We start from the raw sequence: 21,288 nt of genomic DNA on the forward strand, positions 1-21,288 counted from the left end.
TGCCGGCTGCAGCAGGCTCTAGGCAAAGCACTAGGAGACAGAGAGAAGATCCAGCTGTCTCCATGTTCTGCCCAGCCAACGGGGAGAGGGCAGTCTTAGGAAGTCACAGACTGTCTGCAGGTAGAAGCTCAGCTGTGCAGAGAAGTTGGTGACCCCTATCCAGAACTCACCTGGAGAAACCTGTAGGGCATGCACCCCCCCTACTCCCACCACATACTCAGATCCAGGAGGTGGAGAGGAACCTACTGTGACTGCACCTACCTCCCCAGGCTATGGGGCTCTTTTCCTGAACTTCAGGCTGGGCTTTACTTGGAGCAGAGCGATTGCTAAGTGTCAGAGAAGAGCTCCTCACCAGAAAAGGTGCTTGAGCAGGTCAGGTGCCCACTGGGGTGGGTTTCCAGGTGACACCCTTCTAGCCTGGGGGGTTTACTATGCTCTTCCCTGCAAGGTGAGCTCTTGGCCTCCCATTGCCACTCAGCAGCTCTGACCCTGGTTCCCACACCAGAGCTGTGCCCACAGCAGCTCTCACCCTGGAATGGAACCCAGCACTTCCCAGAGCTACAGCCTTGGACAGGATGTGAAAGGAAGTGAGGCTATGGCCACAGGAAAAATTCACACCTTTTGTAAGATGATTTATTTCATTTATCAACAACATGGGGTCAGAAAAGCCCAGCTGTAGGGGATTTTCTTATCACTAGAACCAGTCTCAGGCATCTCTGTGCATCTCTGCTACCTTTCCGGCCCTTGGGAGTTCATATTCGCTCAAGACCCTGGCTGCTTGGTAGGTAGGCAAGGGGCTCACCCCATTCCCTCCCTACCCACGGAGGGGGCTCACTGTGCCTCAGCCCCCTCACCTGGGTGCCAGTCCCAGATCCCTTTGGAGAAAGGCACCTTCTCAGCCCAGCAGGGACCAGAACCAGGGAGCAGGGAGGCCAAGACCACGGGTGACAGCACACCCTGTCTGAGCTGAGGAGCAGGCTTGGCAAACCTCTTCGGAGGACCAGAGCCCTCCCGACCACTTCCCTCTGCAGTGTGATTCACAGTCACAGATCTGGTGTTTAAGAAGGGTAGTGGGAGCCAGCCAGCAGGGAAGAGAGGGGAGGATGGGGTGAAGGGGGGGGGTGGGTATGTGACAGGAGGAAGGGCCTCAATGCCCTGGGGTAAAGTACTCTGGCCAGGGCTGCCCTCTGAGCTCCCGCCACTGTCCCCTTCCCTCTGACACCAGTCACAGATCTCTAGTCCTCGCTAGAATTGTCGAACTCCTCCCAGTCAGACACACTCATCACCTCAGAGGCAAAGTCTGGATCCGCTTGGCTGCGATCGGGGGTCCCTCGGGGCGGTTCGAGGAGCAAGGAGCGAGGCAGGGTGAGCACACAGGCAGCCAGGCCCGAGATGGAGTTGTCCAGCTGGGGCCCCTCCTCCCAGCAGTCCTTCTCCACATCGTAGATGTGCACGTAGCCAGTGCGGCTGCCACGGTTGTGTGAGCGGCCACCCAGCACATAGATCCTGTTGTCCAGCACAGCAATACCGGGTTCACCATGCCCCGCCGGGAGCGGGCAAACAGACGACCACTGCCCAGATATGCAGCTGTAGCAGGCCACCTGCAAAGTCAAGGCTGGAGTAAAGCCAGCTGGACGGGGCTGCCAGCCTGCCCTAGGCCAGCTGGGCAGGGCAGCACTCTTGGCCAGGCCCTAGATTCACACCAAGGGTAGGGATGCAGTGAGGATGTGGGCTAGCTCTGCCCCCTGGAGGAAGGGCTCAGGGCCAGGCTGATGCTCTTCCCCATTGCCGGGGCCCTTAGCCAGCTTGTGGCCTCCAGGCATGTGGGCGTCATCCAGTTAGCATGCAGTTGTTTTCCATGGGGTACTGGTTCTCTCCCCTCCACGAGACTGAAGCTGACTGAGGACGTGAACACCATATAATGTCTTTACCTCCCCCACAGCAGCCCATACCAGGGGCGGGGAGGGGAGGATGCAAATAAAATGTGATGACTAATGATGACCATCGATGTTCTCATCTTCAAAATTACGACAGAAACAACTACGTGGGAAAATGTTCAATCTACTAGTAACCCCAGAAATGCAAAATAAATGCTCAGGAACAAATTTTCGACTGTTAATCAGCAGCCACTGGGGGAAGAAAAGCAATAAAACCCAATGCTGGTGAAGGTGCAGTAAAACTATACTGATGTGCATTTGTCCAACAAGCCAGGAAAGCAGTTTGTATTAAGAGCCATACAAATCTTACCTTTCTGACTTAATATATCAGCTCTGGTTCTCCAGCTGTGGTAGGCAGAGTACTGGCCCTCCAAAGAAGGCCATGCTCTCTCTAATCTAAAACTTCTGTTTTTTTGACATGCCAAAAGGGACTTTGCAGACATGAATAAGGAAGGGTATGGACATCGAGGTGGGGAAGTTATCCTGGATTTACCCGATGGACCCATCTAATTGCACAAACCCTTGAAAACAGAAGGAAAGGTCTGACAGGAGAGATGAGAAGTGAGGACAACCTGTTGTTGTAGGCTTTGAAGATGAAGTGGCCCTGTACCAAGGAATGTGGAGGCGTCTAGAAGCTGAGAAGGGCCTTTAGCCAATAGTCAGCAAGGAAATGGGGGCCTCACTGCTACTACCACAAAGAACTGAATTCTGCCAATACCCTGAGTGAGCAAGGGCATGGATTCTACCCTAGGGCCTCTATAAAGGAGAGATGCCTTGACTATGGATGTTAGCCTGGTAAGACCCAAGCTGGACTTAGGACCTACAGAACTGTAATACACTTATGTTGTTTTAAGTTTTTAAATCTGTGGTAATTTGTCACGGCAGCAAGAGGACACTAACACACTAGAGCCTAGTGGGTCACATCACTGAGGGGCCTGTTAAAAAACAGAGTGAATTTGGTGGGTCTAGGATGGGGTCCTGAGAATCTGCATTTCTAATGAGTTCTAATGTGATTCGAATGCTGTTGGTTCAAGGACCATCTCTGAAAACCACTGCTATAGTCTAGGGAAATAATCCAAAATAACTGAAAAATTCTATAAAGCAAATATTACTTATTGTATTTGGAATAGTTAAAACTTAGACTAATCCAAATGACACACCAGTCTGACAGAATTCTTCACAGCCACCAAAGTGGGGGTTGGGCATGCCTATGGGGATCAAACATTAACTGGAAAACAACCACGATGAACTTCAGCCAGAAGTAAAATGGGATGCTCTTTAACTACAATTAAGTGGAAACCATACATAGGTAGAAAGGACTAAAAATAGGCACAGAGCTGGATTATGAGTGTTTTTCCTCACCTCTCTCCCTTACTTAAAGGTTCTGCAATGTGGTTATATTAACTTTATAATTAAAGTTTTTAATAATCAAAACAAGTGAAACTAGTCTGTATAATAGGACAATGGTGGAAAGATGTCATTAGACATTTGTCCAAACCCACAGGATGTACACCACCAGGAGTGAACCCTAAGGTAAATGAGGGACTCTGGGAGATTATGGTGTGTCACTGCAGGTTCATCGGTTCTAGCAAACGTTTCACTCTGGGATGTTGACAGTGGGGGAGGCTGTGCATGTGTGGAGATGGGAGCATAGGGGAAATCTCTGTACTTTTTGTTCAATTTGGCTGTGAATCTAAAACTGTTCTGAAAAATAAAATAAAATTTTTTAAAGGGTACACTTTACAATTAGTTTTTCATCTGTAAGAACTGAAAGGAACAGGAATATTATTGTATGTCAGCAGCCTGGCCCCACTCACCTGGTGCACATCCCTCCTGTAGCCAGCATCGTTGTTGCTGCCCCCAATCACATACAGCTTGTCCAGGAGGGTGGCCATGCCATGCCAGGCCCGCCGCACGGGTCCGTCAGCCAGAGTGTGCCAGGTGTTGCTGTCCGGCTCATAGCAGTGCGTCTCCTTTAGGTAGTCCTCTCCTCTGCGGCCACAGGTAACATACATCTTCCCCTCCAGCGTGGCCCCTGCGTGGGCATACACCTGCATAGGCCACCGAAAAACAGGGGCAAGAGGGCAGTGGCTTCACCAACTTCCTCCTCACATTCCGATGAGAACGGTCCCTCGATGTTTATGGGAACTACTGTCCTGTCATCCACCTGAGCTCTTCCTAATGGGGGATGATTCTACAGACCCAGAGATAACTCTGAGCTCCTACAGGGAAGAATGAAATGTCTTTTCCTTGCCCCTAACTAAAGGAGACATCTGCATGGGGAAACTCAAAAGTAAAGCATCATTTTCAGAGTCACAGGAGAAGGGACAGCACTTTTGGGAACCACTGACCTACCCTCAGTCACCACCACCTCTCCCTCACTCCCAATGGTCGGCCAATCCTCCAGGCCCGCTGAACCCACTTTTACAATATTTGTTTGGAAATATCTGATATGGTGAAGAAGAAAGTGAGATACAAAATCAAACACTGAGAACGATCTTTAGTTATGGATTCATGGAGAAGAAAATACGCCATCCTGCTTTTGATCTCGGTCCTCAACCTTACACATGCTTTCCACTGCACCTCAGTAGGAGATCACCTTGATGCCCAGCCAGCCCCACCACAGGTACCCCTAACACTGGTCCCTGCTGCCTCAAGAACCTCTTATCTCATATGCGCTCACTCACACCCGCCCTGTACAAGGCCCTCCTGCTGTGCCCATGGACTCCGAGGCAGGACGTGGTGTGTTTTTCAGGAGAGGACCCCATGAGTAGTATTAGTGTTGTCGCTATTTTTTATTTTAGCTATTTTGAGAAGCGGTTTTCTCACTGTGGCCTTAATTTGCATTTCTCTCATGGCTAATGATGTTGAATATCTCATGTGCTTGTTTGCTACCTGTATCCTTCTCAATTAAACGTCTCATGTCTTTTGCCTTATTTCTAATGGGTCTATTTGTGTGTGTTTTACTGATGAGTTTTTAACTCTTTTTTTTTATAAAACTTTTTTTTAGAAAAGTGTTTTTATTGAAACGATAGAAAATAACATGAAAAATCAGCTTAAGCATGAAATAAGAGAAACAAAATTGCCAAAAGGAAACAATTAGTCAAGGTGAACCTTAATAATCCCATAACTTAATGGAACTCTAGTTCTATGCATTTAATAGTGTAGGGGTAGCATGGACATTTTGATGATTTTGCAAAGAGAACATCTAATTTTAGAATATGCTTATTTCAGTAGTGTCTCTACTTCATGGTTTGTTATTAGGAACTTGATATAATTTCTTAGATATTTAGGTTATAAAGTTTTATACTCATTTTATTTCCAGGAATTTTTGATTCTTTTGTTAAATATATCTAAACCAGAATTCTCAACCAGGAGTGAATTCGATCCCACGGACATTTGGAGATATCGAGAGACATTTTTGGTTGTCACAGATAGGGGAATTACCTGCCATTGGCATTTAGTGAAAACGGAATAAGGATGCTGCTAAACATTCAACAATACACAGAGAAGCCCCACAAAACAAAAATTATCTTGTCCTGAATATCAATTGTGTCTTTTTGAGGAATACTGATCTAAACCATAACAGTTAAACTCTGTAATTGGTTAATTTTTCAAGTTTTTTATAAAGAAAAATGCTCTAAATATTTCATAGTTCATAAATTATCTATCACTGTGTAACAACAGCCCAAAATAGTAGCTTAAAAAACGGCATCATTAATTTGGTTCATGAATTCAGCACTTGAGAGGGCTCAGCTGGTCAGTTCTCGCCTGACTTGGGTCTCCCATGCAGTAGCAGTCTGGCAGCAGGAATGAGGTTCTCTTGAAGACTTTATCACTTGCATAGCTGGTACTTGTTTTGGAAAGACTGAACCAGCTAGTGTCAGAACAGATGGTGGCTGCCTGGAAAATTCTTCTCCTATATGTGGTTTATATGGTTTCTCCACCTGATAGCCTCCTGGTAGCTTTTTTTTTTTTTTTTTTTTTTCCATGGTGGCTAATGGTCCTCCAGAGATATTCCAAAAAGGACTGACAGAAATCACACAAAATTTATCTGAGGTTACACAATGTGCTTTGTGCTACCTTCTATTTTACAAGGTAGTCACAATGTTCTGTCCAGGTTCAAGGAGTATGAACACTAATCCCACTTCTTAAACTGATGAGTGTCAAAGAACTTGCAAACAGTTCACCTTCTTGACACAAAGTATTTACACTTTTTTTCACATGAAAAAACACTCAGTCCCTCCTAAGATCCCAAAATGTTTCATATATTGGAGCATCAGGCTCAGGTCCAAGTTTCAGAAATCTTGATGTCTAAATAAGGTCCATGTACACCTGCAGCTATTTGTGTGTAGTTCTCCCAGTACAGCTCCTTTATTAGTTTCTCTGTCTGAGGCTCATTCAAGCATGTAACAGCAGCTCAGAACCTGGGACACTGGTGGTGGGTCAGAGGCTCGCGCAGGATTCATAATGAGAAAGTCTGCATTACCTGGCTCCAGAACAAGGGCTCTGATGGGTTTTGAGAATTCTCTACATGTTAGATACCAGTCCTTTGTCAGATATATGGTTTGCAAATATTTCTCCCTCTTTTCGGCTTATCTTTTCATCTTAACAGGGTCTTTCATAGAGCAAAAGTTTGCAATTTTGATTAAGTCTAATTTATCCGTTTTTCTTTTTATGGCTCATTCTTTGAGGATCAAGTCAAATTACTCATTGCCTTACCCTAGATTCTAAAGATTTTCTCTACTTTTCCCCTAAAAGTTCTATAGTTTTACATTTAAGTCTGTGAACCATTATCAGTAAATTTTTGTGTAAGGTGTGAGACTTGGGTTAATGTTCATTTTTTTGTCCATCAATGTTCAATTGTTCCAGTATCATTTCTTGAAAGATAACCTTTTCTCAATTGCTTTTGTGCCTTTGTCAAAAATCAGTTGGATGCATGTAAGGTTAAAAAAAATCACTTGGGCATATTTGTGTAGGTCTACTTCTGGATTTTCCATTGTCTCATTGATCTAGTGTCTCTCCCTCCACCACAGTGGTGATTACTGTAGCTCTGTAGTAAGTCTTAAAATCATGGCAGACTGATTTTTCCCACTTTACTCTTTTTCAGGTATATACTCTGGTCTGCATGCAAGATGGGGGCATATTTATAGAAGGGAAAGGAAGTTAAGGGAAGAGTAAGTTAGAACCATGGAGCTTTATTATAAAGCTTTTCCTGTAGGGTTCACATGATTATGTAGAGAGAACTTCTTTAAGTCCTATCTCCTCCCAGAGAGCATCCCAAATGAATACGTATGCTTAAAGCTCCAGTGGATTTTTGTGTTTATCTCGTGTCCTGGAATCTTGCTGAACTCCTGTATTTGTACTAGGATTTTTTGGTAGGATTAGATTCCTTTAGGTTTTGGGCAATTTATTATCTTAGGGTCAGTTTTGTTTCTTCTTTTTCAATTTACATGCATTTATTTTCTTTTCTTGCCTTATTTCATTGGCTAGAACTTCCAGGACTATGTTAAGAGTGGTGAGAACAGACATCTTTGCCCTGTTCCCTTTCTTAGGAGATAGCATTCAAATCAGTCTTTCACTATTCGGTCTAATGTTAGTAGTAGGAATTTTACAGATGCTCTTCATTGAGATGAGGATATTTATCTTATTTTTTATTCTTATTTTTTGAGAATTTTATCATGAATGATATTACCAAATTTTTTTTTTTTGCATTGACTGATATAAGATTTCAATATGGTGAATTACACTGATTGAATTTCAAATATGGAACCAGTCTCCCATCTCTGTAATCAACCCCCTTTGGTAATGATGTGGTGGTTTGTTTTGTTTTTTAATCTTATTTGCTAATATTTTATTAAGGATATTCCTGTGTGTGTTTATAAAAGATCTGTCCCTTTTTTGAAACTATCTTTGTCTGGGTTTGGTATCAAGGTAATATTAACTTCATAAGATGAACTGGGAAGTATTCTCTCCTCGATTTTCTGGGGGAAAATCACATAGAATTGGTGTTAACTTTTCTTTAAATGTTTGATAGAATTCTCCAGTGAAATCATCTGGGCCTGGACATTCCTTAAAAGGTATAGAGCTATTCAAATTATCTAGTTTGTATTGAATGAGTTGTGGAGGTTGCATTCTTTGAGGAATTGGTCCATTTCATCTAAGTTGTCAAATTTCCACATATAGAGTTGTTCGTAGTATTCCCTTACTATCCTTTTGATGTCTGCAGGGTTGCAGGAATGCCCAATTTCATTCCCGCTATTTTAAATTGTGTCTCCTCCTTTTTCTTGGTCAGTCTTGCTAGGAGTTTGTTAATTTTAATGATCTTGTGAAAAAACCAGTTCTTTGATGATTTTCTCTATTGTTTATCTGCTTTTAATTACACTGATTTCTGCTCTTTATTATTTCTTTTCTTCTGCTTGATTTGGGTATATTTTGTTCTTTTTCTAGGTTCTTGAGGTAGGAGCTCAGATTACTGACTTGAGATTTTTTTCCCCCTAATGTATGCTACAGAATTTCCTGGCAGCACCACCTTAGCTAGAGGCAACAAATTTTGACCTGGAGATTCAGAAGTGTGTTGCTTATTAGTTTTCAACAAGATAGTCAGTTTACCTACAAACTATGCCTTGAATCCATCCGTCTCCTCCCTTCTCCAACAACCCTCTACGCTAGCATGAGCCATTGTGCCTCTGCCTGGACCACACAATGGTCCAGGAACCATTGTCCTTGCTTCTGCTCCTCTAAACCTTGTTCTTTTCCTAAACACTCTTCATTCCTCCCCTTTCTCAGAATAAACTGTGGTGTCCCCTCCTGGCCCAGAAGGTCCTTTCTCTCGAAATAGCTGCATGCATGTCTTCTCTTAGGCCTTGGTCTGATGTCTCCTCAGATGGGCTTTCCCCAGTGTATCTAAATTCATCCTGCCACAGCCCCCTCCCTGGGCACTGTGTTTAGCTCAACTCCCTCTTAATTTCTTTCATTGCATTTATCACAATTGGCCATTACTTTATTGATTTGTTTAGTGGTTTAATGGTCTCTCCTACTAGGCTGTAAATACCATGGGAGAACATTTCTTGTCACCACTGTACTCCCAGATCTTGGTACAGGGTAGGTACTTTAATAGTTGCTGAATAAATGAATCTATGAAAAAAGGAAAATTGGCAGTTAGGGAGAAATTGGCTGAAAGCTAAGGCTGCCCCTCCGTGGCCACACTCGGGAACTGCAGTTCCCTAGACAAAGAACCCTCCCCTACATACCTGCCAGAAGACCCTCTCACTCCCACTCACACCTCACACTCTAACAGAACAGGAATTCAGTTCATCCTCACCCACTAGGTCTCAAGGGCCCCTAATCTTTCCCGTGCAAAACCCGCTCCTTACTCCAGGATGTGGGGTAGGGAGTATCCCTCCGAAGGGGCCTTCTTTCCCCACAGAAGATGAGGAGCATGGAGCTGGCCAGCCTTCTCTACCTGGGAGGAACTACGGTGGGAGACCCTAGCCCTGGAGAGTAACACAACCTATCAAGGAGGCCCAGGCCCTTGAAGTCAAAGTCTAAGGCCCTGGGGGACTGGGAAAGGGTGAGAGATAAAGAGGCTAGGTGTGGAAAGAGGTTCAGAAAGGCAGGAGTTCCTGCCAAGGTCCTAGAGCTAACAGAGCAGAGCCCCACACATGTTCCCTGTGCCACACTGTCTCTGGAGTGCTCAGGGATCCCCAAAGGTGTAGAATGGGTGCTCTGAAAATGACGATGCCAGTACTAGCAGGGTGCAAACACTCCTCTCAGAGGCTGGGACCTGTAATGTGGGGGAGATCAGCTAGGCCTCTTCCTTGCCCTGGGATCTCATGTCTGATTTGGCCAGGGTCCAACTACCCCAAAACTGGAGGGTCCAACTACCCCAAAACAAAAAGGAAGCACCTCTCTAAAGCATCGCATTTGCACAATGAACATAATTTTAAACATCTTCAAATTGAAACAAACCAAAGTACTGTGCAGGAGGCATTTTTTAAAAAAACATGAAAAACACATATTCCAAAGTGTTTTGAAGGCCCTGCCCTCCTGGCAGGAGAGAAGTCTGAGGCTTCTGGAACCTCATCTCTCCTGTTTAACATCTTTGGACACATCCTAGCTCAGCTCAGTTGTGCTAAGGGACTGATGAGAAGGTTTCTGTCTACATTTAAATTTCAGGGTTAAAGCAGCTTCCCAGGGCCAAGCTGAAAAGACCAATAGGGCGTTAAAATTCTGGGAATGGGGTCTGGATGCTTAATAAGCCCCTCCCCCAGGAAGATGGCAGAACCTCAGGGATCTCCAGAGGGACACAGACTCTGCTCACTGGGCCTGATTCCCTGGCCTGGCCCTCTGCTTAATCTGCACACCCCAGGGAAGGAAAGCAGGTGGGAGAAGGCCCTTCTTGGAAGGGCTTCCTTACCTCCCTCTTGAGTGGGGCCACGTAGGCCCAAGAGTTGGTGGCGGGGTCGTAGCGCTCCACAGCATTCAGGTCATTGTGGTAGTCACGGCCCGCCACCGCGTAGATGTACCCGCCCACGACACACACACACAGGTCGGCGTGCTCCTGCTGCAGGGACTGGATCTGAAACCAGCGGTTGTGCCGCGGGTCATACCTTTTGAGGGGACATGAGGACAGCACATCACTGACAGGAGAGAGCACCTCCTGCTCTGCCCATGTGCCCTAAACCCTCTCGCAGCTGCCTCCACACACCCACACATGCCTACTCACAGCCATGGCAGCAGGCTGCTGCTTACCTAAGCACAGGTATGTCCCCAGCATACAGCCTAGGAGGTGTGGCCAGAAGCCTCCTGGGTTTCTCCCCATGATACAGGTCCCTTCCAGGAGTAATCTCTCAGGTAGTTTCTAGCCCACACTACTGTCCACCCCAGGCTGCCCAAGGGCAGCTCCTACAGCCATCTCCATCTCACCTATCCCCACGGTCCCTCATAGTCCCCATAGCCCTGCCCCCATTCAGAATGGCCACAAATTATGGACAGGCACAACAGCCAACTCCAACACACACATGATTTGCTCAAGCCTACCATGAGTACAGTGGCCACATGTGCTTGTCACAGCTCACCCCTTCGTCCCTTTGTGCACCTCATGCTTTCCCAACCTCCTCTCCACACCTCAAGGTCTCCCTCTGTGAGGGAGTGGGAGTGCTATCTACTTCACTGGACTGTGGGCACCATGAGGGCAGGTTCTTCTGGGATTCCAGGTATTCCCATGGGACTGCTGGGGTCTTCCCAGGCTGGAGGAGCACAGGACAGTAGGCGCAGGGAGGAGAGGAAAGTCATTCTCTGCTGAGCTGCTGCTAAGCCCCAGTGCCACGAGCTCAGTAACTTGTTACCACGGCTTGCTCTCCTGACGTTGGGACTACCTTCACGACCCTTTCACAGCAGATGCAGCTGTGCCCAAGTCACAGCCCTACCCTTGCCTTCCTTCTCTATCAACCTTTATAAACAAAGTCTAGTCCCCAGGCAGCAGCTTTATCCTGTAGAGCCCAGCCCCTCCAATCCCCCACCACTCACCCCTGCTGCCTTCAAAGGGCTTCACATTCTCAGTCTAAGTGATCTCGGCCACTCCAGGAAGACCAAATATATAATCCCTCTTTTCTCTTGCACTTTGGACCCACACTGCGAACACCTCCTAGCCATCTCCAGCTGGCTGCTCACTTCTCTTAAATGGAATCCTGTGCTCCCTCTGTCCGTTGAGCCAATTTCACCAGCTAAGCGCCTATCCATACTCCAAAATCCTAACACTGTAGCCCAGCACCCCAGGCCCTTTGCAGCCCAAGTCCACATCCACCTTTTCACATTCACAGCCTGACCCAGGATTGCCGCACTTGGTGGGGGTCTTCCACTGCCTCTATCCCTTCTCCCCATGCCCTAGGCTTGGTGCTCTGCAGGGTCCATGTGGGGCAGAGAGGTAGGTGTACTATTTGGGTGAACAGAGGAGATCACAGAGCCTCAAGGGACCAGTGCCCCATAAGCCTGAGGCCCAAAGCCCATTATTTCCCAGACCTGCATCTTGCCTTTTCCCCTGGGCATCCATCCACCTAAACACCTGCATTTGAGCTCCTTATTCAACAGCCTTGCTCAAAAGCCAACACACATGTATAGCTTCTTTCATATAAGTGTTTTTATTTCTCCACAGGAAGACCAACTCCAAAGAGGACAAGTCAAATTTCAAGTGGTTCAGGAGAGAGTGAATAAAGTTTTCTTTGGCCTGTGCCATACACTGGTTGATGAAGAGATCAGATGCATCCTTTGCTCCAAAGCACAAGTTAGACACATTCTGTAGCGACTTCCTACCCATGCCATTTGGACATATCCTGCCAGCTAGGAATTCCAGTAACCAGGCTGCTCCAGGAGTTGGGGCCAAAAGAAGAGAAAACACGCACCTGGGTCACACACAGATGCAGGCCTGAATCCTGGCTCTGCCCATGTGGCTGGGTGTATTGGGCATCAGTTTTACTCTTGGCATTCACCCAGTTTCCGCACCTGTCCAATGGGCTGATGTCACCTGCCTAGAAAAGCTATCATGAAGGATCATGAAGAACAACACACATAAGAAGGATCCTTGCTAATCTGAGGGAAGTTTGTAAAAGACTGAGGTTTATGTTTGTATTCCTAGACTTCAGTGTAGCACCTGGCTCAGGGTAGACCATGCGCTGTCTACTGAATGAATTAACAAAGGAGTAAGATCACCTGTGGTGAAACCATTCCTTCACTCTACAAATATTCACTGGCCACCCAACATGGATCAGACATGGTGCTCAGTGCTAGAGATCCAGAGGGAAACTCAAGACAAGGGCCTCCCTGCTTTCTACTGTAGAACAGGAAACAGGCTCAAGAGAACAAAGTAAACAAGTGCTAAGTATAATGCAGGTACCATGAAGGAAAATAAGTAAGGTAAGGAAAGAGTGATCCACCTGGCAGTGGGGCCTGGGGTGAGCAAAACTCTCTTACAGAGACCAAGAAGGGCCACTTGATAGTATTTGAGACATGAATGACCGAAGGCACAGCCAGGTGAAGGTCAGACAGCTGTAGACAAGTGGCCCAGCCAGTCCAGGAGGCAGCACTGAGAGGCCCTGTCAGCTGGCTGGGATGGCGCTTCCTATCGCCTTTCCTGTGCACGAAACTCATTCATGTACATGTCTCTTCTCCCTATTTTGAGTCAAGCACAAATCAGAATCTTCTACCAGGGTGAGATGAGACCCTCCAGACGATTCCACTTACTTTCTGCAGGTCTCATGACCTCACAGCTTCCTAGGCAGTGGCCACTTGGGTTTGTGGTTTCAGATTCAAAGACACACACACACACACAGACACATACACCATACATTAATAAGTTAGGGATAACCAGTTTTGGTGATTTCTTATCTCCCCACTGGGTCCTGTATCCCACATTTCCTCTTTATAAGATTAATTTTCCACTTTGTCAGAATAAATCCCCAATATTCTTTTTCTAATAAAAATAAGCTTTATTATTGCATATAAGGATATAAACAATTTTAGTTACGTTAGTGCAAATTTTGGATCATCCTACTAAAAACTCAGAAGTGAAATCTCGAGTTGGTACAAATATGTTCTGGGGTTCTTGTTAAATTTAGTAGACTTTTTCTTCTGTATTTCCATGACTTAAGCATTCCCATGACCATTAATAAAGTCTATTACGATTAAAACATTTTTTGAAATAATATTAATAGTCACGGAAATGCCTAACGAGAAAAACAAATTATTTTGAGTCAGGGCACATGGCAACATGGAACCAGCTACTACCAGCTAAGTCGTACAGTCAGTATTCAGTAGCCCACAGAGCTGTAGTTTTGGAAAAGGTGCAAAAGCAATGTGGATAACACAGATGCAGTCAAAGAAAGAAAAGAGAAACAGTGGTTACCTTGGAGGCAAATACAATTTGCTCCAAGAGGGGCACCTTTATTACAGTTTTTTGTACCAGTGCTTTAAGATATAACCTGGTTATATAACCAGGTAAGTCCGTAGCTCCTTAAAATGCAAACCCTAATTTACTACAAAATCTAGTTTTCTTATATTCTGAGAGACTATGGATTCTGAGGCTGGTGAACTATGGAGGGAGAAAGAGAAGAGAATCAAATTCTTAGATCACTGAAATTAAGACCCATCTGGCAGATTTAAGAGTTCACTGAGAGATTAAGGAAACTTTCACTCTGTAGAGATGACAGACCCCAGGGCCCTCTTTGCCACCTCACCAGAGGCTCTGAACTCAAGTCCCTTAGTAGTGCCTGGCTCTGCCAGGCAGGTCTCACAATCCGACCTGCCACAGTGATCCAACCTCTTGATAGGAGTTTGAGGCTTGGTTCTCAATCACAGGAGCTGATATTAGCATTTTCCAGGGTCCAGCTTGGATCTCATAGCACATGTTCAAGAAAGAGAAATTTAGACCAGTCTTGAGTGAAACTTCATGTAACAGGACAGACTTTGTGCTGACAGCATCCCCAACTGTCACAGTGTGGCCTCCCTGAAGCACACAGCTGCCTCACCATGTGTTGAGGATTAGGGACCACAATAGCTGGAGATGTCTGCTTTGCAGGTATGTGGATACTCAACAGGGAAGTGTGACCTTGGTCTTCCAACTGCGAGACTGGGTTACCGAAAAAAAAGCTTCAAGGCCTGAACTTGGTGCTATCGCACCCACCATGGACAACATTTGGTATTAATGAAAGTATTGTTTCTACCTTTCAGAACTCACCTGTGTTCCTATTGGACTACAACATGCTGCTAAGCTTTGGGTCTCACTGATTTAACAAAGGTTATCACTTCTTGGGGCCAGATCAGAGGTGGCTGAGGAACGGCTGTATCCTCCTCGGTCCTGGTCACCCTGCTTGCTTCCAAGAAGCATGGCCAAGCCAGACTCCGTCCCAGAAGATGAAAACATAGGTATAAACCTGCTCAGCACCTAGCTCACAGATGCCAAAAGTAGTTGGCAACCTCTGTCTCTCTCTGCAGTGTCAAATTCAGCTTGTCAAGGGTGAAAACTTCCCAAGGGCACCAAATCTCAAGAAATCAAAGTATAGTGGAGGGGGCCCTGGAAATCTAATAGTAGCTGAGGACATGGGAATTTGCCCTACTTCCCTTGCTCTATGTACGGAAATGGATTTGTGAGATCCCAACCTCATAGACTAACAGAGCTGAGGCCTCTATAGACTATGGCAGCCCATAAAACCCCTCTCAGAAAACTGCCTCCTCCAGGGACCTCGTGCCCAGCACATGGCTGATGACAGAGCAGGCTGGCGGGAGGCAGGTATGTGGCAATGAGGCACAGAGATGCCTGTTGGCCTTTGCTGCTCCCCTGGACTGAGGATTGCACTCAACAGAACAGTAGCAACAGGAAATGGTCTTCTACCATAGGCTTGTGGTCAGAAGAACAAAAGCAGACAAGCAAAGGGAAGCTGAGATAAGACATGTCAAAGCCCAAGAGGGCACGATGAAAGGGGCAGCTGCCCTGTGCTCCCAGCTCCTAGGTCCCCTCCTTCTGAGGCCCAACTGCCCTTTCTGCCACCAGCTCCCCTCTCCTGTGCTCAGCCAAAAGTACTGTCACAACCCAGCTCCTCGCCAATAAGAAAGATAACAGGGGTGATCCAGGGTGAGCGGGTTTCTGAGAAGGGGAAGTAGACAAGAATGAAACAAAGCATTCAGAGTTCCCTTTTCCTTATCTCACTGCCCTCTGCATTCTCTGAATTAAGCTGGACTTTATTTCACAAACAGAGCTACACCTGACAAGCCACAAGTTTAATTTAAAAAGCCGATTGCCTTGGCCCGTGATGGTGTGCCCGTGCAGAACACACTCCCTGACCAGCCCTCTGAGCCCACGACTCCTACACGACAGCATCACCAGCAGACTGAGGCAAGGCCAGCGACCCTTTCTTACCTCCAGCATCGGGACTCAGCGCGGAACCCCTGGACATTGTTGTCCCCTCCGATCAGGTACACAAAGTTGTTGAGCACCGCAATGCCCTGGTTGGACATGCGGGGGGCCAGGGAAGCAGTGAAGTGCTTCCACTCTCCCAGCAGGGGATTCAGGTACTTGGCCTGGTCGCTGAGGACAGTGGATGGCGTGGAATGAATGCCCCCGAAGCCCACGACACACTGGAAGTCCGACCGCAGCTCCGTCTGTGGGCTCTGCAGGCTGGGCTGCAGACTCTCGTTTCTGTGGTACATGAGAGCACTGGCTACTGTGTCCCTCAGTGGGCTGGGGTCCAGCTTGTCATGCAGCCGCTGGAGGACCTCAGCTTCCATTAGGGGAAATCGCACCGTCTCAAGGAGCTTGGGGGGCTCATTCAGTGAGATCTGGTCGGCCTGCACCTGCTCCAGGGTATAATGGTAGAGCAGGGCACCCTCGTACACCTCATTCTCGCAGGAGACCTCCAGGCGGTTGCTGCTGAGGAGGGAGTAGACCTTCTCCAGGGGAAGCTGCCGGTACTTGTCAGTCCTCGAGAAGGCCACAAAGTTTTTGAGGATGTAGGTATCTAGCTGCTCTGTTAGACGGCTCAAGTCAAACAGCTCTGCCAGTCGGTAGACATCAAGGATGTTCTCCTCGTCCACCCAGGACATGAGGAAATCACAACAGAAATGGATGATTTCTGGGATCTACGAAGAGAACAAGACCCATTCAAGAGAACAAGACTCATTAGCTTTGGAAACGGCGTAGAAGACAGTGTCGGCTGATATGTGGCTTATGTGTCTATCCTCTGTAGCGGGTTCACCCCAACCAACCCCAACCTTTCCAGGTGTGGAGGCTGGTGTGGCTGCTTCCTCGACACTGGAGATAATTGTGGCTCACTGCAAACGGACTGGGTTTAAATCCCAGCTCAGAAGCAATCTGAGGAATGCTCTTAACCTCTCTGAGCCTCAGTTTCCTTATCTATAAAGTAGAGAAGCATAATTACAAAAGATGTCATGCATAGAAACTTCCCAGCTGAGTGGGCCCTTGATACGTGTCAGTCGTCTTTTAGATAAAAAGTACTGGATCTCCAGAGAAGCTAGAAGCAGCACAATGGCCACCATATCATGTCCCTGGTTGGGAATGTACCAAGGACCTCAGGACCTTCCTCCACCTCCCGCTCAATTCCTTATTCCTGTCACAACCCCCACAACTGAAGGGCCAGCCAAAGCTTTGGGGCCAGGGAGCCCACCTTGTCCCATAAAGACCCCAACCCACCCATGTACTAAGAACCACCAAAAGAGCAAACCACTTGCCCAGCACCATCCTGGGAACCTGACTCAGAGCTCTTGAAAAACTGGAACCTATCCTACCTGGGCAGAGGACAACACAGTGAGGGGGCTCCCAGGTAGCCTGCACCTCCCCCTTCCCAACCGTGCAGAAGAACAGGGCGGGTAGAAGGAGAGTAAGAGAGAGGACCGCACTTAGGTGGGAGCTCAGAACTGGGCCACAGGTTTAAAGGGCACTTTATGATTAGATAACCAAAGCATGACAGATAAAGGAGACAGAGATTAAAGGCTCTAGGGAAAGCTGCCTAGGTACTGCTAAATTCTCCAGAAAAAACAGGATTTTGGAATTTCTCTAAAAACAGGAATACCTAACTTATCCAATGTCATCAATAGATTGACTAGTGCACATACTATAATTCTGCTGGCATCTAAAGTTTATTAATAAACATTTGAAATATTTTTATTTTTATTTTGTCTAACTTAAGACATTTAGTGCTTGCCAAGTGATATGTTAAGGGCCGAATGGAAACCTGAAAAGTGCCAGGCATGTGTTTCCCCACATGGAATGTTCCCAGAGTGTTTTGATAGGTTCAAAAGTCTTCACTTGACCATCTGTTTTCTCTCTTAGCCCTCGCTTCTGCTATGTTTTTTTCTTCCTGAAACACCACTACCAATTTGTCATGGGCAGGACATCTAGGACCAGGTTCTGGGTAGAAGGTGAGAGCAAAGAGCCCAGAGTGGGTATGAAAAGCAGTTCCTGAAGAACCCAAGCCTCCTGCACAAGGACCATGTTGCCTTCTCCTTCCCATCCTCGTTGTCAGAGCAGCAAGCCCTCTGCTGGGTACATTCTCACAGAGGAATCTCCCGGGCCCACCATGCAGGAGCACCCTACGAGGCTCAGGAGAGGGAACTCATTTGCTGGGGGTGACTTGGGGAGAATCTCACTGGAATTCAAACCCAGGTCCATGAGGCGTCTGATCCTAAGCTGGTGCAGAGCACAGCACATGGGGGCAAGCCCCCCACAGCCAGTGGTTACACTAACAAACATGGTCAGGTGGGCCTATGGACTCGGAACTGTTATGCCAAGTAAAACTTGCTTTAAAGGCATCACTGCACAGAAGCCCACTATATTAAAAACAAAACAAATCTAGGCTGCTTGAGGTAAAGTGGGAGCTCCCTCTCCCATGCAGCACCCCCTAAAAGGCCTTGGAGACACAAGATGCTAAGGAGCACTGGCCAAACCTCTGCCATGAGTGACCCAGGGAGATGGCAGGTCTCTGAGCTGATGAGTGGGAGAGGGAAAGCAGTGTTTGGAAAGATGGTTTGGTGTCGGTGTGCATAATGGAGTCAGAGAAGAAAGACAAAAGGGACCAGCTGGGAAGTATAAATAGAGAGGTGGTGGCCAAGATAAAGGTGAGGACATGGAAACAGAGCACAGAAATAGCTACAGGTAACTTTTACAAGGATGACTTATCCAAACCTGGACACATGGAATGAAGATGAAACAGCTCAAGGAAACACGGAGGCTCTGGCAAAATGGTTGTGAGACATGGACCAGGGGAGTGGGGATAGGAGCATTCAGTAAGGAGGACGAGACGCCACTGATGGTGAGCCCCTGGGTGAAGAACTGGAGGCAACTGAATATGGAAGTTAAGAGTTGTAAGAACTGGATGAGGGTTCCCCATGTAACAATGACCAGAATGTGGGGATAGAAGAGATCTCTGAATAAAAGGCAGAGGGAACGTCTTCTGTCATAAAGGCTGCCCTGGCTCAACTCCATCTACCCATCATGTACAGCTAGACGAACCCCAATGGAGCCAACCCAACAAGCAGGGGAGGAGCGCCTCCCACGCATCCCTCTGTGGTTCATGGCACAGGGAGCTGCCATGGCCAGGCCACGCAAGGTGGGGCCTTCAGATATCCCTGAACAGGTTGGTTCTCCTATGACTTGAATTTTTTCTGATTGCCCCAAATGTGCTCTAACCTGAAAAAAGGTCAGGATAATGAACTCAGTATAGCATTTAGTTTCACTCTTAAGAAATGTGAGAAGCCCCTTCTGCTGGTGAAGGCCAGGCCTGAGGGGCGCCTAGAGTGGGAGTTCTGAAACCTGGCTACCAGATATGGAATCCGGGGGCTTGAGAGGTGAAATGATGAGTTATCCAAGGCACAGAGCTAATTAAGTAGCAGAGCTAGGATTAGAATTTAGGTTTCCTGCCTCTCAAATTTCTGATCAGGACTATTAAAATAAGTCTGCGGAAGCAAACTCCCAGTGACTTCTTAAAGCAAATCATTGCACTCCCAGTTGTGGTAAATTTAAATTCTGGAGTGAATTATCAAGGGGTCCTGGCTTGCCTGGATGGCTACAGGAATACAGCCTTGGAGAAAACGGAATATGTAAATAGAAAACTAAAGAAGAACGAGGATGCATTTATTCGAAGAAACAGTGTGCTGTACATATGCGCCCAGAAGAGAAGGACGTGCAGACAAGAGTACAGTATTTTTCATACTTAGCGATTTTTCACTGCCATGGAAGATAAATGTATAAAATTGTGGATTTAATTGCATTCTTTCATATTTAAGTTTCAATCATTTTCCTTTACTTCTTTGTGAGTGTGCAAAATACAAAAAGAATAAAAAATAAAAATGTGGGAACAGATGTCTCTCAAGCCCAATCAGGCTGTCCGACAGATCATGTGCAGGCCCAGCCTGAGTAACTGCCCCAACACCACCAAGAGTCACTACAGTCTTCTAAAATATAAGTCACACTGTCAAAGCCTCAAAAATTTTTTGAATTCTATAGAAAAACAAGTATTTAAAGTTCAATCACAAAGGTGAGAGCAGTTTCAGAGCTTGATGAGACCAAGTAGAGAGGATGGGCAGAAAGTACCTGGGCAGTAACAGGTGGGGGAGCTCAGCTTCACCAGGCACCAGCACACACAGAACATCATACATGTGGCTTCACTGCTTGCTCACATGTGGGCTCTTTTCAATACCAGTGAGACCCAGGCAGAGGGGAAGGAACTGGGAGAGGAGCAGATGGCAAAGGCAGAGGAGGAACCTGGGCCTGAAGGCCTTCGGAGCAGGCCTTGAGCACCCAGAGCTGGCTCAGCCACGCACCATCAGAGAGTGTGCACCTGGCTTGTCTCCCTTAACTGCCTGGTGTCCTTACCTGCCTCACCCACCCTCACACCACTGCCCAGTGGGCACCCAAGGAAACCCTGCCTGGGTACAGGTCTGCCTTGCTCCAACAAAGCAAGACTCACCTGAAGCTGGCAGGCAGCGACCAGTGTCTCCTGGACATTGCTCAGGCTGAGTTCCAGCTCGGAGGTGTATATGAAATGCAGGATTTGGCACATGGCATTGTAGGACACACCGTGGATGAGGACCTCTTCCTGCTCCATCTCCTTCAAGCCCCCAGCAAACATTCCTCTGAAAAGTGAAGATACAGACAGAGGAGTTATACTAATCAAGACAGCAGCCCAGGTTGCAAGGAGCAGGCTGACCCCGCACCAGTGTGCAACAGGATATTGGCTTGTTCTGAGCACTGAGTCATCCCACAAAAGGTACCCACAAGCTCCTGGCCAAGTTTGGGTAGCCACCCTAGGAATTATCCTGTCTCCTATTTTATGTGCAACGGGGAGTCACATGTGAGCCTCCTGAGGGCATGGAACATGTCTGACTTGCTTTCTGCTGCATTCACTAGTATGCTTCTTACATCACAGCAGCAGCCCAGAGTGTTATGAAAGAATAATGAATGGGAAACAGTAAGTCATTCTGTCCAACATATATTTACTGAACACCTACTAAATTCCAGGTACCATTCAAAGAGCGAAAGTAACAGTTAAGTGGCAAGATTCCTTTATACACAGAGGACAACAAACAGCAAAGAAACAAGGTATTTCAGACTGTGGAAGTGTGAGGAAGGAACTCAACAGGGCATCTGATTGAGGAGAGAGTGGATGGGAGAGCAGAGTGGGTGGAGTATGAGGGCAGGGATGGCCCATTCAGAGGAACTAAGATGAGACTAGGCAGCACCTTACCAGCCATTCCAGGTGGGACAGCATTCCAGGTGGTCAGTATCCAAGGCCCAGGCAAGGATAAGCTTGGTATGCAAGGCAACCAGGGCAAGGAGGAACTG

The 21,288-nt window shown here is 46.9% G+C and overlaps 2 protein-coding genes across 3 annotated transcripts in view; one reads left to right on the top strand and one right to left on the bottom strand.

The window, feature by feature from the left end:
- Positions 1-600: 600 nt before the first annotated feature.
- KLHL22 (kelch like family member 22) overlaps positions 601-21,288 on the bottom strand; it is a 34,528-nt gene continuing 13,840 nt past the window's right edge. For both annotated transcript variants that reach the window (XM_016120193.2, XM_036221545.1), the window contains exons 3-7: positions 20,414-20,579; positions 15,850-16,568; positions 10,357-10,549; positions 3,755-3,988; positions 601-1,601 (exon numbers count right to left, since the gene is read on the bottom strand). In XM_016120193.2, coding sequence (XP_015975679.2) covers positions 1,236-1,601; positions 3,755-3,988; positions 10,357-10,549; positions 15,850-16,568; positions 20,414-20,579 — 1,678 coding nt within the window. In that variant the 3' untranslated portion in view covers positions 601-1,235. The remainder of the gene's footprint in view (positions 1,602-3,754; positions 3,989-10,356; positions 10,550-15,849; positions 16,569-20,413; positions 20,580-21,288) is intronic.
- Positions 18,197-19,666, top strand: LOC107497824 (U6 snRNA-associated Sm-like protein LSm6). Its single transcript, XM_036220896.1, has 2 exons — positions 18,197-18,204; positions 19,385-19,666. Exons 1-2 carry the CDS (start codon positions 18,197-18,199, stop codon positions 19,659-19,661), a joined length of 285 nt encoding a protein of 94 aa, XP_036076789.1. The 3' UTR covers positions 19,662-19,666.

This window comes from Rousettus aegyptiacus, unplaced genomic scaffold, assembly GCF_014176215.1.
Source record: "Rousettus aegyptiacus isolate mRouAeg1 unplaced genomic scaffold, mRouAeg1.p scaffold_m13_p_5, whole genome shotgun sequence".
Taxonomy (NCBI): domain Eukaryota; kingdom Metazoa; phylum Chordata; class Mammalia; order Chiroptera; family Pteropodidae; genus Rousettus; species Rousettus aegyptiacus.